The sequence below is a fragment of the Poecilia mexicana genome, unplaced genomic scaffold, assembly GCF_051168715.1.
Source record: "Poecilia mexicana isolate PSO_F unplaced genomic scaffold, ASM5116871v1 scaffold_2, whole genome shotgun sequence".
Classification (NCBI taxonomy): Eukaryota; Metazoa; Chordata; class Actinopteri; order Cyprinodontiformes; family Poeciliidae; genus Poecilia; species Poecilia mexicana.
This window is the reverse complement of record NW_028263371.1, coordinates 44,636,886-44,654,102: the sequence shown is the minus strand read 5'-3', so window position 1 is coordinate 44,654,102 and position 17,217 is coordinate 44,636,886. Positions and strand designations below refer to the sequence as shown.

Here is a 17,217-nt window from a genome sequence, read left to right as displayed (position 1 = left end):
TTTTAATCAAATAAAAACAGCAAGCAGGATGGAAAGAAGCACCATTATTCTGAAAAGTACATATACATCTATTGTGTGTATGCTTTTATTCAAGACTTTGGTCATAATACACATGTTGGAAATATACATCATTACAAGTCATAATTCAAGAAAAGAGGTACATCAATGAGACTTTTCTCACATTTTGTCAGATTGCAATCACAAACTTCCATGTGTTTCTGGGGGATTTTAATAGAATAAACCAACACAAAGAAGGTGCAATTGAAGTTACACATCAATTTCTTTTTACCAGGAAATTGGTAAGAAGAGGTAATCTTACCAGATGAGACCAATATTAGCTAACTGCACTTCACCCTTAACCCAACATCCATCAATTAAACATGGTAGTGGCAGCATCATGTTGAGGGGAGAAGTCTAGCTCAGCAGGGTCGAGGAACCACCTGGTAATAGTTGATGAGAAGTCAAACATCTTGCAACAGACTTCAAACTGGGAAGGAGGTTCAGTTTCCAGAAGTAAGAGTATCCATGCCAAACTTTTCAGATGTTTAGAAAAATGTCTACTTCTACACATTTTTATGCATGACTTTGTTTTGGTTTATTCCAATTTAATCCCTCCAAAAATGGGGGAGTGAGAGGGAGGAGAAAACAGGCACTTTATATCAAACGTTGCGATTTCTTAGGAATTTCTCTTACTGAACAATGAATTAGTTTTGTACACCTGCAGTCTTTTAGTGTTAAGGTATATTAGTGCATTAGACTTTTTTTCCCCCCACTATCAACATATTTTCCTGTTTGTACTTTCTGCTACTATAGTTTGGTTACCTTTGTGATTAAATATTTCCTTTGGTTTATTCCTGTCATTTCTAAGTGCAAATCGAAACACTTCTAACCAGAATGTGAAATCACAGTCAGCTGATATCACTGCTGTTCTGTATAACGTTTGACAAGACTGCAGGATTTAATGTTGTCAAGTATGTCATTCATGCATCATCCTGTTCAACCCATCCAGTGTAATGAATAGTGCGGTTTCAACATAGTGTTTCATTAGGCCCCTTTTGCAGATGTGCAACAGTCTGTATTTATAGAAACAGCAATATGTTCAATAGATTGTTGAAGAGAATGATAAAAAAAAACTTCTTTTTTTCCCATTACAGCCTCTGATTTAGAGACTCATAACTTAAAGCTCCACCAAACCACAGAGGAGGTTCTTCTCTCCGCCAGCCGTCCACTAAAACGATTTTTCCTTATTTCTGCCGAGGCTGCAGATATAACTTTAACAACCTCAACAATTTACTCCCATTGCTGTCACCTTACATTTAAATGACTGGTGATCCGCATCTAAAAACACACTGCTGGAAAAACCACTGGGAATTTCATAGACTCAATTATGCTTTTATTTCATTTGGCTTTGCACATTTCTTATTCGCTTAATGTTTTGTTGTTGTTTTTAGAAGTGCAATCAGTTCTGCATTCAGAATATGTAATTTTAACTCTACTTTTTCTCCAAACGGTGCTTCAGGTTATTAAATTAAAGCATAGCACCGACAAAGCTCAGATTCTGATACTTCAAGCTGGATGCGCAACTTATGTAGACAAAAATATCTTGCGAGGTGAAAAATTTTATTGCTATGGTTTGTTCATCTTTGAATCTCTTAGAGGGCCCACTATATGCATAATAAAGCAATTTATTTCCACAGTATAAGTGTGGTGACACACACATTTGCAAAGACTATTTGCTCTCCTTTCTCAAAATTATCAGAAAACATCATGAAGACACCAAAGACTTTTTGGAAATTATTCTGCGGACGGACAAGGTAAAAGTGGAAATTGTTTGGCAGGTGTTTGACTCATTACATTTCACATAAAAACAAAATACAGCATTTCAGAAAAAGTTACAACTCTAATTTAACAAAACCTGGAAAGCAAATGTCCCGCCGATTTGTGCTGTTAAAATGAAGCCCATTCGGTAACATGGTCCAAGACAATGTTACCAAGCACGTCTCAAGGTTTTGTAGTGGTCTAGTCAAAGTCTGGATCTAATTCTGATTGAGATGAAATAGTATGGTCTTAAACAGGCAGTTCAACATGAACTCTTTAGCAGGCCATTTCTTTTTCACACAGGGCCAGGTTAACTGGAGATATTTGGTATGGCTGATATTAAAATATGATTTATGTTTTAAAGATTTAAGTATGACAAATCTGTTATATTTAATTTCTGTAGGTTCTTCAGCTTTTATTTTAAACGATTGTTACGTTTGCATTGATAAATACAAAGCAAACAGATGACGAGAGTGATTTAATGCATCGTATTAAAGCTACATGCGAGTGCAAAGTAAATATACATTAATTTGGTTAATTAGCAATGTAATTAGAAAAATCTGCTGTCACACTGGAGGTGAGCTGAAGTTTAAAGCTGGCTGCGGGGTTTCTGGATGACCTCCCTCCATTTGTGGATCGCTGGGTTGCCGCTGGCTGCCAGCTTCCGGAGCAAGCTGCAGGGCTGCAGGCCTGGAACATCAGGGTGGATCTGCTGGTAGTGCTCCAGCCTCTCCACAACCTTGTCTAGACCCACCTGGCCAGCGTAGAACATGGGACCCCCGCGGTGGCGGGGCCAGCCATACCCGAGCACATAGATGACATCGATGTCTTCCGGTCCTGCGGCGATCCCGTCCTGGAGGATCTGGAAGCCCTCGTTGATCAGTGCGTAGAGGCAGCGCTCCAGCACCTCCTGGTGGTCGATGCGACGTGCCACCAGGCCGTGCTGGGCTCGGTACTCCTCCAGAAACCCATGCAGCCAAGGGTCGGGTTTAGCCACACGGCCGCCGGGTTTGTCATACTGATACCACCCTCTGCCTGTTTTCTGACCAAACCTTCTGCGCTCACACAGCAGGTCTCCCAGAGGGCTGTACCTGCTGCCACCTCGGATTCTAGCGGAAGTTCCCGTAGAGGCGGGCGAAACTAAACCGTCCGACTTCCTGACCTTCCAGCCAACGTCCAGCCCAGAGAGGTCGGACACTTTGAACACACCCATGGCAAACCCAAACTCTTCCAGCACCTGGTCCACCTGCTCAGGTGTGGCTCCCTCTTCCAACAGGAAGAACGCTTGTTCCAGGTACGGCTTCAGCATACGGTTTCCCACAAACCCCCGACAGTTTCCAACTGCAACACTCACTTTTCCCATCTTCTTCCCCATCTGCATGGCGGTGGCCACGACTTCGGGGGACGAGCGCGGCCCGTAGACCACCTCCAGCAACTGCATGACGTGAGCTGGCGCGAAGAAGTGCATCCCGACCACCAGTTCTGGACTCTGGGTTTGAGAAGCCAGCTCGTCTATGTCGAGCCCAGAGGTGTTTGTGCACAGGAGCGCGCCTGGTTTGCATATGGCCGACAGCTGCTGGAAGACGGTTTTCTTCAGAGCCATGTCCTCAAACACGGCTTCAATGACTAGGTCAACATCTGCCACAGCCTGGACGCTGCAGCTGTACTTGATTTTATCGTGTGCCAGGGGCACCCCTCGTCTCTTGGCCCCCCTCTCCAACATGCCAGACACCGCCTGCTTTGCCTCCGACAGCTGTTGCTCCTGGGTCTCCACGGCAACCACAGAGAACCCTGCCTGGGCCAGGGACACAGTTATACCTCGACCCATGGTGCCAAGCCCTTAGAGGACAGAAATCATATGTTTAAACACAGTAAATATTTCATCCACAAATCAGTTCTATAAAAATTTAAACAGTTTAATTAAATCAAGCAGTGTGAAGATTTCTTTCTAAACAGGCCGTTGAGTCGAACATCCAAATTGTCTGGAATCCAAGCCTCCATGCAGAGAGCAGCTACTCCACTCACTAAACCGGGACTATCAGCCTAATTTCCCTGGATGGGATGGGATAGATGGAAAAATGAATGGACAAGTCTTAAAATACATGTACATCTGAAAAAAAATTGATTATTGTGAATATGTTTATTTTTTTCTCTCACTCATTTCAGAAAGATGAACTCATTAAATAGATTCAATACACATAGGTTAAATATTTCAATCATTTATTTCATGGAATTTTGATGCCTAAAAGTCAAAATTCTATGTCTTTGGAAATTAGAATATTGTAAAAAAAAAAATAAAAAAAAGTTATAGCATATTAGTGGATGGAAACACTGCGACATAAAAATGTGCACCAGCAGCAGGGATAACCGCAGCCTTCAGAGCGTTATCAAGAAAAATCAATTCGAGAAATTGAGGGAGCTTTCTGAAGTGGACCGTGCCAGGTTATCTGCTGGTGTCGGTCCACTGTGTTTTCTGAAGTTCACAGTTAATTCAGCCGTCTACCAGGAAATTCTAGAGCATTTGACGCTGCCTTCTGCTGACGAGCTGTATGGACGTGGTCATTTTATTTTCCATCAAGAATTGGTACCTGCCCACATTGCCAAAGGTACCAAAGGCTGGTTCAATGACCATAATGTTCCTGTCATTGGTTGGCCAGCAAACGCCCCTGACCTGAACCTCATAGGAAATCTGTTATGTTGTCATGAGGAACCAACAAGGAAGATGACTGAAAGCAGCCATCAAAGCAACCTGGGCATCCATTAGCTGCAGGTCTCCTCCCTCCCCTCCGCTAAATGAGCCCCAACCAAGTATTTAGACATAGTACTTTGACATTTTTGTTTAAAAAAATGTCAAGTATATTTATTGATCATACATAATATATTTATTTTCTGGGATATTAAATTTTGGGTTTGTAAGCCATATTTATCAAATTGCATGAAATAAAAGTCAGAAATGTTCCACTCTGAGTGTAATCAGTCAATAAAGAATATGGAATTTTTGCTTTCTGAAAGGAACGGAATTTTTTTTTAAACAATCTCCAAATTTGATAACATGCGCTTGCACAAAGATTTTTCCATGCTTATCCAGACGTGTTACCTACTTAACTCCAACTTCATATATTTCCAGACTGCTCAGGTACCTTGTTCTCACCCTCTAAATTAAAATGACAGCATAATGCAGGGAGAAACGCACATTCTCTGATATCATCTTTCACATATTAAATGGTTTTCCAGACCTTGCGATTTTCATGCACAAGCTGCCGAGCTGCGCATATCCAAACTGGGGTGCATCCAATCCTCCCTGCAGGGAATAGCGAGTCCATTTACCAAACTCGGATGAACTGTTAATGAGGGCTTAGTTTCCATAGGCAACAGGACTTTGGAGATGCCACACAGATAGCCTGATGAGTCAGTGTGCCTGTGCTAATTGAAAGCTGAGTACAAATTAGAAGCCTAGAGCTCTTACCGATGACAGCTGCTTTACGCACAGGCCTGGGCTTGCTGGTGTCCCAGCGGGCTCCGTTGGCCGTGCTCCACCTGCTGACGGCTCTCTGGGCGAAGAAGTAGTACTGCAGAGCGCGGGCCTGACCTGAGGTGAAGAGTTGGGAAAACAGCTCCCGCTCTCGCTCCATTCCCTTGGCGTAGGGCAGAGTGACGGCAGCGTGAACTGCTTGGACACAGGTGCCCGGTGCTATGGCTCCGCGGGCGCTCCGCCGCACCTGCTGCATCGCCCTTTCAAAGATCGCATCCAAATCGGGGGGACGTGGACACGGATAGGTGCTGATGCGGCGCGCATCCAAAGATTTACCTGGAAGAGAAGCAATGAGGAAGTCTCTTCAAGGAACTTACAGCGAGTGGAAAGCAGGAAGTAGTGGAAACACACTTATAAAATGTAGCTTTTGGTCAGACTATAACGACACAAAGACACACACGTAATAATAATAGTCGTTAATCAATACTCTAACTGTCCTCAAAATAAAATCAAATAAAAATGACCTGTAACTGTCACATAGATTGATAAGGTGAAGGCTGACATTATTCAGCTTAAATCTGCCTGCCATTGCAAATAAACCATTTCCACTCTTCATAGTTTTAGCATAGCAAATATTAGCATAGTACACAAAATCAACAACTAAGTTAAGAAAAGAATAAAAAATCAGAAAAATGAAAAGGTAAGTAAATCAACATCACAAAGGTTTCAATCAGACTTCAAGAATGCAAGTGCCTTCATAGCTTTCAATTACTCAGTTTTAATTCCCTTTTAAACTATTATGTTATTACTATGATTAAAATTTTCTGGCAAACTTTCCACAGCTTAACCCCGGCAAGAGAGATGCATATACCACAGAGTATTTATAGTATACATATAATATATTTAATACTTGATTGTTCAAGTTAAAAACAATTTCTGAATATCTTTAGGGAGCATATGATTATATAAATTATTGCATGAATCTAGTTTATGGTCATATTTCATAGGCATAATTTTAATTTCAAGCTAAAAAGTGCTTCCCCTTTTCAAGCAGTGCTTCTCACTTCTCCACTCTGTTGGAATTTTCAACCAGCACTCAGGAAGCGTGTATATAATTCATTTTTCAGGCACATTCATCCACTCAGTCAGCTTCTGAGAGCAGGCTGATCTGACGGGCCGCTTCCAGATAATCGCAGGGACTCTGGCTGAACGCTGCAGCTCTGAGTGAAACAAAAAAAGTAAAAGGTTCACTTCCAACAAAATTCTGTAATTCTTGGGATTTCGAGCAAAAGGCAAACCCTACAGTGGCTTCCAAAATGTCCAGACACGTTCACCTTGACATTTTTGTCATGGTAAAAAAAAAAAAAAAAAAAAAAAAAAAATCAGCTCAAAGTAGTGGATAATTCTGAACTGGAAGATAAATTATTTAAGATCTTCAATTATTTTGCAAGTAAAAATGTTGAAAGAGTGACATGCACTTTAGTTCACTCCTCATGGTTTTCAATTCATTGTATAACAGACTGTTATAAGATTTAATGTTTAATCCAACAACCCCACAGCACAAGCCTTCCTGCATGCTGAGATTTTAAAGAACGAGAAAGAAAAAGATGGCCGCTCTGCCAAAACCTTGTTAGCGGCATCTTAATTCCCAATCCTGACTCCTCTGATGTGATTACAAGAGACAGCAGTCAGAAACCTTCACAGCTCCACTGAATTACTCTCACATGAGGGTCTGGGTCGGAAACTGGGTCACTGAGGTGAAGCTTAAAGCGACAGTGAGAATATCTGACTTATCTTAACCACTTTCGCCGATAGGAGACACATTTCTCAAAAGAAGGATATTAAAAATAGAGAAATGGGGACGAAGGTTATCCATGATAAAGAATTTATTCTCGGTAAACAATTGCACATCGGTGAGGTGGTATGTGGAAGTGTGATGCTGTTTCAGTGTGATTTACGAGGCATTATTGCAGCAGTTAATCTGTAAATGGTTGAGCTGTGGATTTGCAGCCGATAGGAAGCCTGGCTGCCCCCCCCGCCCCCCTCCGACAGATGTAGTGGGCAGATGTTGCAACCGCTGGGTTAAAAAAAAAGTTAATCTCATCACCAGTGAGAGACTCAGATCTGTTCCTGGCCACGCCTGCATTAAATTAAATGCACAAAGTGATTTTTTTTTTAAGCAAATGTGGACTTGTGTGGCATTTATGTGGAGAGGCGTGACCTTAATGCATTTTGCATCCTGGGCTCAAACTTTTCATGCTTTTTCAAAAAAAAAAAAAAATGCATCCACAAACTAAGGTTACTTTCCTAATACTACATGTCCTTTTACTTGATCTTATTCAGACATTTGTACGGTAACACAAATCCCTTTGTCACAGGGTTCCTGCACAAACATCACTTTTTCAGACTTTAATCTCCAGAGTTCTCAGTCCCTTTCAGATCACAGTTAACCTAAAAACAGAAGTTCATTGAGAATTCATTGCAAATATTTCTACAGACGTCAGGATTTAATTATGGTACTTGGAAAGAAATTGGGTGAGTGAGTGGGTGAGTGAGGAAAAGAGAAAGAAAACAGACAGATGGGCAGATATTTTTCCATACTCATCCAGACCTGTTGAATAGTTTTCCAGACTGGCAGCAACCCTGTTCTCATGGTAACAAGGTGCAAAGAGGAGACAATAACTCTTCCTGACATTATCTTTTATTATATTATGATGTATTAAATGTGTTTTTCAGACCCAAAAGTTGGCATTTTCAACAGACAAAATAGCATAGCTGTAGGCCCAATACCGACACCCAAACAGACTTCCTGCTGATTTGAACGCCTCCAAAAAAAGATGTCAGGATTCAGAAACCTACAAACATCAGCTGCAGATGACATACCCGACACAGAGTGACGTGAAGCCTCCAGTGCAGTCATACAAACATCGATTCATGTTTGCTTCACACAGAAAAACAAAAGCTGCTCCATAAAGCGAGACCCTGCTGGGGCTAAATACACCTCCCTCCTGTGTGTGCTCCCAACACACACAACCAGCAGAGTGGGCGGTGTGTGTGCGTTCAGTTCACTTTACGTGGAAGAACGGGAGCTCAAACAGAAGCAGCAGACACAATACTTTGCTCCTTTCTTACTTCTTCATGTCAAATATGAATCCACAGGTTATTTTCTTTCTTTTTTTTAACTTAACAGAAAGATACGAAGCAGAAACTGTTAGCCGAGACCCCCACAGTTTAAAACAACATTACTTTCTGCAGCAGATGAGGAGCCACAAAGCGTTTTCATTTTTCATTTGAGCCGAGAACACTGGCTTTTCTTCTCACTTTTATCCCCATTCAGCCAAAAGAGAATGACCTATTCTTCAGTCAGACTGGGAGATCGCTCCTCCGGCTCTCCAGGGATGTGGCACACTTCAGGAATCCACTCAGTGTGTAAAATGAGTCAGATTCACGTGCGTGCGGGAATCCTCGTACCACTAATCGACTGGAGAGGGCCTGGATATTAATATTCTAGGGAAGTTTGTCCCTCTTCGCCTTCCTGAATAATACAGCAAAAGCAGTGAAGACATCAGAGCCCATCTGACAGCGCCATGAAACATTTATGGGCCATGTTGGTGGAGGATGTGGCTGCCGTGTCTTCTGCTTGCTTTGCCTTCCAAGGGCTTCGCGTCGACACGTCTTGATGTTCGGCCTGGCCTGAAATAACCGCTCCAATAGAAGTTTCTCCTCCTTCCACTGAGTTAATATTTAATGCAGGGATGAAAGTTTCTATCACTCCATTAAATACCTCCAGAAGCATTTATCTTGCGGCTTACCTGTCACACTTTGAGCAAACTTGACAGCTGCATCCACAGCGTTGAGATCCGTCACCTCATCAACGATTCCAAGCTGCCGAGCCTCGGCTGCAGTCACGTGGCGGCCTGTGGGACACACAGAAAAGTTCTCTATACATTATGTAGAACGTGACATATTAAAGTCGGTGAGCGTCAAATTTATATGTAAAAGGGCACCTTGTTACTGGGTAGCTTGTTATACTGGATACAACAGTCAATACACCACCGCTAAAGTGACTTTTTATGATGTAAAAAATGACAATGAGAAATGATTTCACAACTTTCCTATATTTAAAAGTGATTTATTATCTCAGCAATAGTATTAACACCCTTAAGAGTCTGCCAGCCTCCCACACTTTGGCGATATCTGTCCACTCTGCTTTGCCAAAAGCCTCTAATTCTACTTGATCGTGAAGACGTCTCTTGTCCAAAGCTCTTTTCAGATCTCCAGGCAGACTTTCTGGCACATTTAGTTCTTGACTCTTGTTAGAACAGCTGAAAAACTTCAAATTCATCCATTTTGTTGATTTTAAATGCCTGCTTTGCTGAGAAAAAAATAAATAAATAAATGAAAAAACTTCATCTGAAGCTTTAGAGCCAAACCCTGAAGATTTTGGTGAAAAACTTCACCCAGCAAAAACTGTAGTTCCATCTGAATAGAGGTAACTCCACAGCAGGATACTGCCACCACCATGTGCCACTGGTGTTATATTGCATTGTTTTCATGCCATCCAAAGTAAACACATTCTTCCAGAAGGTTCGATTTGTATTTAAAGGATGCAAATGTCATGAGAATCTTAACTGGAGAGCTAAACTTTATTCCAAATGAATTACATTCACACGTAATGTTGTTTGTGCCCCAAAAGAACAAATTCTGCAACCAGATTAAAAGGTATGTAAAACAAGGTGTTTTTCTATTGGTGTTCACACAGTGCAACCAGGTTACTGCTGCAGCTTCATTTCCCCCATCTCACAGATTTGTTTGATTTCACTTCAAAATCACACTAAAGGTGGGAAAGGTTTTGAAACATATTTATCTTGATCTTTTATGAATCAGAAAAAAACTGACATTTTAGCCAAGTGTCAGACTCATTGAGATAATTCTATACAAGTAGAAAGTAGGAGACAAGCTGTACAACCTACCATATGCTGACACCTGCTGGCCAATGGAGTAAGATGCATTTAGCAACTTAAATGACTTTCTGCATTAATAAAATGCTGTCTGCTAATCTGAAAAATCAAGACACACTAGAGTCTTTACTCTTACTGCAGGAGAAAGTAACCTGCTGGAGCCTGTTGAGCAGCAAAATCTTCCAGAAACTTTGAGTTGCTGCTTAGAGAAAAGCTTTACTTCCAGCACAAATATACATCTGTGACTGATTAACTTAATAGAGCACTTTAGGTTGGGCCAAAGTTGGACTCTTCCGCTTTATTAAGAATTCTGCTCTTTCAAACATTCTGTATTTAATTGGCTTCATCTGATTGTCCACTTAAAGGTTCTGCTCTGATGTGTTGATGTATAAAAGTTAGCCTAGGCCTGAGGTATCCAGTCTGATTTACTGAAGGCTACATCCCTCACAGCGCCTTGGAAAAGTAATCTACTAATCCAGAACTGGAAAATCCTTAAATCAGATTTCATCATTTGCATGAACCCTGGTCATTAAATTTACCAAATTAACAGAGTCCCTGTTTTTTGTTTTTTTTTTCTTTGAGAGAAAACTTTGTTTTCTAATGAACACACCAAACTTTAGAAATCCTTTGTAGCTTTTTACAGCATAGAGACGTGTCAAGGTCATGATGATGGCTACTTCTCCTTGAGGAAAACAGACTTTTGTCCAAACTTTACAACTCAGATTTTTCAAAGAATTTCTTTAGACATTTGGCTGGTTGATATGGTTAGTTATCTTGTTCCAGAATTTCATAGAGACAATCAATTGAGCTGCTGGAAAATAAGACACTAAATCATTTTCATAGCAACAGGAGCATATACAGGTGCTGGTCATAAAATTAGAATATTGTGATAAAGTTCATTATTTTCCATAATGTCATGATAAAAATTAAATTGTCATATATTTTAGATTCATTGCACACCAACTGAAATATTTCAGGTCTTTTATTGTTTTAATTTTGATGATTTTGGCAAACAGCTCATGAAAACCCAAAATCCCTGTCTCAAAAAATTAGAATATTATGAAAAGGTTCTCTGAACGAGCAATAAAAATAATCATCTGAATCAACAAAGTAACTCTAAACACCTGAAAAAGATTCCTGAGGCCTTTAAAAACTCCCAGCCTGGTTCATTACTCAAAACCACAATCATGGGTCAGACTGCTGACCTGACTGCTGTCCAGAAGGCCATCACTGACATCCTCAAGCAAGAGGGTGAGAAACGGAAAGAAATTTCTGAACGAATCGGCTGTTTGCAGAGTTTTATATCAAGGCACCTCAGTGGGAAGTCAGTAGGAAGGAAAAAGTGTGGCAGAAAACGCTGCACAACGAGAAGAGGTGACCGGACCCTGAGGAAGATTGTGGAGAAGGGCCGATTCCAGACCAAATTAAATTTTCATCTCCATAAAACTTTTCAGCAGATGGAAACATGAAGTGCTCCAAAATCTTCTGATAGCTGCTGCATTGATCCTGCCCTTGATAAAACCCAGTGGACCAACACCAGCAGCTGACATGGCACCCAGACCATCACTGACTGTGGGTACTTGACACTGGACTTCTGGCATTTTGGCATTTCCTTCTCCCCAGTCTTCCTCCAGAGTCTGGCACTTTGATTTCTGAATGACATGCAAAGTTTGCTTTCATCCGAAAAAAGTACTTTGGACCACTGAACAACAGTGGTCCAAAGTGCTGCTTCTCTGTAGCCCAGGTCAGGCGCTTCTGCCGCTGTTTCTGGTTCAAAAGTGGCTTGACCTTTGACCTGGGGAATGCGGCACCTGTAGCCCATTTCCTGCACACGCCTGTGCACAGTGGCTCTGGATGTTTCTACTCCAGACTCAGTCCACTGCTTCCCCCAAGGTCTGGAATCGGCCCTTCTCCACAATCTTCCTCAGGGTCCGGTCACCTCTTCTCGTTGTGCAGCGTTTTCTGCCACACTTTTTCCTTCCTACTGACTTCCCACTGAGGTGCCTTGATATAACACTCTGCAAACAGCCGATTCGTTCAGAAATTTCTTTCTGTTTCTCACCCTCTTGCTTGAGGATGTCAGTGATGGCCTTCTGGACAGCAGTCAGGTCAGCAATCTGACCCATGATTGCGGTTTTGAGTAATGAACCAGGCTGGGAGTTTTTAAAGGCCTCAGGAATCTTTTTCAGGTGTTTAGAGTTACTTTGTTGATTCAGATGATTATTTTTATTGCTCGTTCAGAGAACCTTTTCATAATATTCTAATTTTTTGAGACAGGGATTTTGGGTTTTCATGAGCTGTTTGCCAAAATCATCAAAATTAAAACAATAAAAGACCTGAAATATTTCAGTTGGTGTGCAATGAATCTAAAATATATGACAATTTAATTTTTATCATGACATTATGGAAAATAATGAACTTTATCACAATATTCTAATTTTATGACCAGCACCTGTATATGATAAGTTTTTTTAATGAATCTACCTGTGGTGATGAGGTCCAAGGCAGCTGGGACTCCAATGAGCCTTGGTAGACGCTGAGTTCCTCCTGCGCCGGGCAGCAGACCCAAAGCCACCTCTGGAAATCCCAGTGTGGCCTGAATCAAATTATTCATGAAGTACAATGGGTTTGTGAGCCTAGTCTCACAATGCAGATGTTTGACAAAAGCAGGATTCTCTTCCGATTCGTTAAACTGCATCAAACTGAAAAACTTTTTTTCACCCTGCTAGTTGCTTCATCAACAACAAAATGCAAGTCCGTCCATGCATTTTGTGATGAGGTTTGTAAAAAAAGGAGATACAGAAGGATTACAGGGTGCAAAAATGTGGATCATCTGTTTTTTTTTTTTCTTGTTTTTTTTTCAGTTCAATAAATACTGCATTTTAAAGCTAAAATGTAGCACGGTTTTGCTGTTACACTTAATGTTCAACTACAACAAATTACTTTGTGTTAGAGCTTTAAAAGTAAAGCAGAACTCTATCAGCTTTTAAAAGTCTGACTGATGCATCTCAAGGTTTGGAAATGTGTGTTTTTTTTTTAGAAGATTTCAAGTAAAAATAGGGTAAATATTAATGTACGCCACAATTTTGGGATTGTTTTTCTGAAGTGTGAACTAACCTTAGAGTGGGCGATACGATAGTGACAAGAGAGCGCCAACTCGAGGCCTCCGCCTAAAGCGATCCCCTCTATGGCTGCCACCACCGGTTTGGATGCTGCCTCGATCAGATGGACCATTGGCACCAGAGGAGGCCCGGTCATCTTGGCCCCGAACTCTCTGATGTCTGCTCCTGTTGTACAAAACCATGATGACAAACCTGTAACATGAGCTGCACATGATTTTTTAGTCCTAAAAGAAAAATCAACTGGAACAGAACATTTAAAGAACTTTTTTTTTTTACTTTATGAAACAAGGTGGATCCTGAATTATTTAGATGTGCATTATCACTGAAATGGAGCCGAGGACTCTCTGTACCTCCACAAAATTTTCCATTCTGGCCACAGATTACCACAGACTTCACCTCTGGTTCACTGAGCGCTCTGTGCATCATGTCAACAATGCCTTGCCTCACCGCTGCACTGCAGAAACAAACATAAACAGCAGATTTACAACATTGTTGGCTTTAAGCTACTCCCAACTGAGCTTCCAGAACACTGGAGTGTTTTTTTGCTGAACACCTCCAGCCTACTATTGCTACGAATACTGTTCCAGGCGAAAAGTGTTCATGTTACAAACACAACCTACAAGGGTTTTTATTAGACAGACGAGTAGGACATTTTGGAAACCATGCAGTGGAAGGAAAAGGATAAATGGTTTTCACAGTTTTTTTTGACAAATAAAATCTAATACGTTTTGAATCCATATATCTTTAGCCCCCAGTTACTTTGACACCCTTAAGTAAAATATTACACAACCAATTGCCTTCAAAAACTACATAATTAAAAGGCCGCTGCCTCAATTAATACTTTTAATAATCACCTTCAGTGAAGCAAAGAATATCTCCACAGCTGGGAAAAAGAATTACACAGTATGATATTGTCACCCCCGATTTTTAGCATGGGGGTGTTGTACCATGTTACTTTGAATTTTGATCTCATCTGACCAGAGCAATAATTTGCTACGTCTCCTCCAGGAGCTTGTAGGAAACAGCAAATGTGTATTATTACTCATTTCTCCTCTAAACTCCTCCTGAGTTACCAAGGGCTGCTTTTCGTTGCCAGGCCAGTCAGCTGAGGCGGACGGCCATGTTGTGCCACGTTTTTTTTTCTTCCATTTTCACATCATAGATTAAGTTATGTAATCTGAGATGTTAAAGTCTTGAGGTACTGTTACGCTTGGAAACTGGATGCACTGGACTGCACTCAGAGTCATCAGAGTAAAGGGGTGTAAATACAAATGTAGGCAAAGCTTTATATTTTCAAACAAAAACATCCGTCCCATAATGAGTTGACTTCAAAATAACAGGGAAATGAAGGCCATAACATATTCTGGACGAGTCAAACCAGAACGACTTTTAAGATTTAAGATGTTTGTAGAATGCCAACAGGGTGTCACTGCTAGATAAAGTTTTGTTCTCATCCAGTAAATTATTAACAACGGTGATTCATTGTAAGCACTCAGTGTATCCAAGGGAACAATCTGGTGGGCAGAGCACAACATGAGTTAAAGTTGGAGTTTAACCTCTTTAATTCGATAAGGGAGCAAAACAAAAGCTAAATTCGCTGCCTTTGTATTGCAAAGGCAGCACAAGCATATTACTTTTACTTCTGCACACAATAACACAAATCCACATGTGTACACAAGTAATGTGTGTACAAGCACTAAAATGTTTATAGCGACAGAATAATTATAATTAGTGTCTTAACGTTTTGATGTATGAATGAACAATTCAATTAAAGTAGCTCTACTAAATCTAAGGAGATCATAAGATTGTTCAATCATTAAAATCGTAAAACAGTTTAACAAGTTCCTCACTTTTGTTGGCAAAAAAAACATGAAGGTATCTTAAACAAATAAGTTCAAAGCTAGCGATTACTTTCTAAATCTAAAAGTAATCCTGTTAGATTCTGTTTATTTGTATATTTATTAGTGTAGATGCATAATTATCTACATTAATTGGTTCATTTAAAACAAAAATGAACATAAGTTATATGAGGCCAGTACAGTAAGAGCATTGCGCAATCTGACTTTGCTGGATCAGAGATTCCTAGAGAGATCGTATTACTTACTCTTCCTTGTTTGCACTCGCAAAATGTATTTGGACATAATCATATTTTCAAAGCAAATTAGGAACGTGCAACAAGTCATGTATTTACTTTGAAGGGCAGACTGAATTTGTTTGGAAGAAGTAAAGTTCTGCCGTTGATTGTTTCTCACCTCAGTGCATTGACGGGAGGATTCTGCAGAGTTATCATGCCAACAGAGCCTGAAACTCGGCTGTATAAAGCCATGGTGTCCAACAAATATTTCGAGTTGTTGTTGCACTTCTTTTCCTGTTCTCCAAATGAACTTTGAAATCGTTAGCGAGACACATGGAAGCCCTTATCAGCGACGCTGAAGTTGGTGTCGGATTTGAAGTGTCTTATTAAAGGGTTGTTTCACTCATTTTCTGAATTTAAAATACTTGCGCAGCTAAAACATGCACTTAATCAGTGAATTCTTAAGATACATTCAAAATACAAATTGATTTTTTTGCACCTGCACAAATACTACTACTACTACTACTACTACTACTACTACTACTACTACTACTACTAATAATAATAATAATAATAATAATAATAATAATAATAATAATAATAATAATAATAGAAAGAACATAAAAAGAAGGAGGAAGTCTTTCACCTCCTCATTGGATCATAATGGGGAAGGATCATTTCTACAACATATCTCTGTCTGGCATTTTAACCACACATCCAACAGAGATTTAAGGAGGGGCAGCAAAAGCAAATGAGGGGAATAAGCAGTGTTTGGCAACAACTGCATTTAATGGAAATTGAGCTGTTAGCAGACTGACATGAGACTTTCACATGTCTTCACTCAGAGCCAGAAGAAGTCCTCACTCAGAGAACAGAAAATAATTAGAACATCTGTAATAATATTCTTTTGCCAGATTAATCTGTTCTCCAGACACCAGAAAAAAAGACATATTGCATAAGTACACTGTTCCAGAAACACAACCTTGTACTAACTGTGAAGTATGGAGGTGGAAGTGTCATGGTGTTGACTTACTGTAGGATGATCCAGTCATCTCGCCATAATAGAATTCATCATGAATGCCACCATGTATCAGAGGGTGTTTGAAGAAAATGTGTGGCATTCTGTGGAAACAGTTGAGCTGAAGATAAAGAGGAGCAGGGCAAAATTTCCTCAGACCAGTGTCAGAGACCGGTAGATAGCTAAAGAAGGAACTCACTGTAGCGAGAGGACCAAAATATAGCTGGGTCAGAAGAGTTCTTCTCTCAGCTAATCTCAAACATTTTTGTTAATTTACTTTTTCAGTGATTAAAAAATAATTCTTCATTTTTAAGGGAAATTTAATTCATTTCATTTTGAGAGCTATAAAACGAGCTTAGACAATGATATGCACATTTTTCTTCATTTCTTATATTTGTGGGGGTCTAGCTATTTGTGTATGTCTTTCTTACAAACACATATTTCCACAGATCAAAATGTATTTTAATAATATTTATTCAATGCCGCATAATTCAGGTCATATTTGAAAGGTCATATTTAAATTATGAACTAGAGTTTAACAAAGACAGTCCAGAGATGCCTACTGCAGTTTAAACGCTTTAAAACACCGACTCTGATCCTAACTTCAGCGTTGCCCTTTACCTCTGCTTTTGTCCCTCAACGGTTCCAGCTGTACACTGCTGCCCCCATCTGGAGCGGAGCGTAATTAACATCTCCATTTATTTCCACTCTTCAGGTTGATTAAAATTATCTTATTTTGGGGAATCATAAAG

General features: G+C 40.3%; 1 protein-coding gene across 1 annotated transcript; it reads right to left on the bottom strand.

The window, feature by feature from the left end:
* Positions 1-71: 71 nt before the first annotated feature.
* On the bottom strand, positions 72-15,824 carry ehhadh (enoyl-CoA, hydratase/3-hydroxyacyl CoA dehydrogenase). Its single transcript, XM_015012078.2, has 7 exons — positions 15,626-15,824; positions 13,724-13,827; positions 13,369-13,538; positions 12,736-12,847; positions 9,103-9,207; positions 5,285-5,626; positions 72-3,657 (listed from the first exon to the last, which is right to left on the bottom strand). The coding sequence occupies exons 1-7, from the start codon at positions 15,697-15,699 to the stop codon at positions 2,408-2,410; spliced, it is 2,157 nt and encodes a 718-aa protein (XP_014867564.2). The 5' UTR covers positions 15,700-15,824; the 3' UTR covers positions 72-2,407.
* Between the last annotated feature and the right edge of the window lie 1,393 nt (positions 15,825-17,217).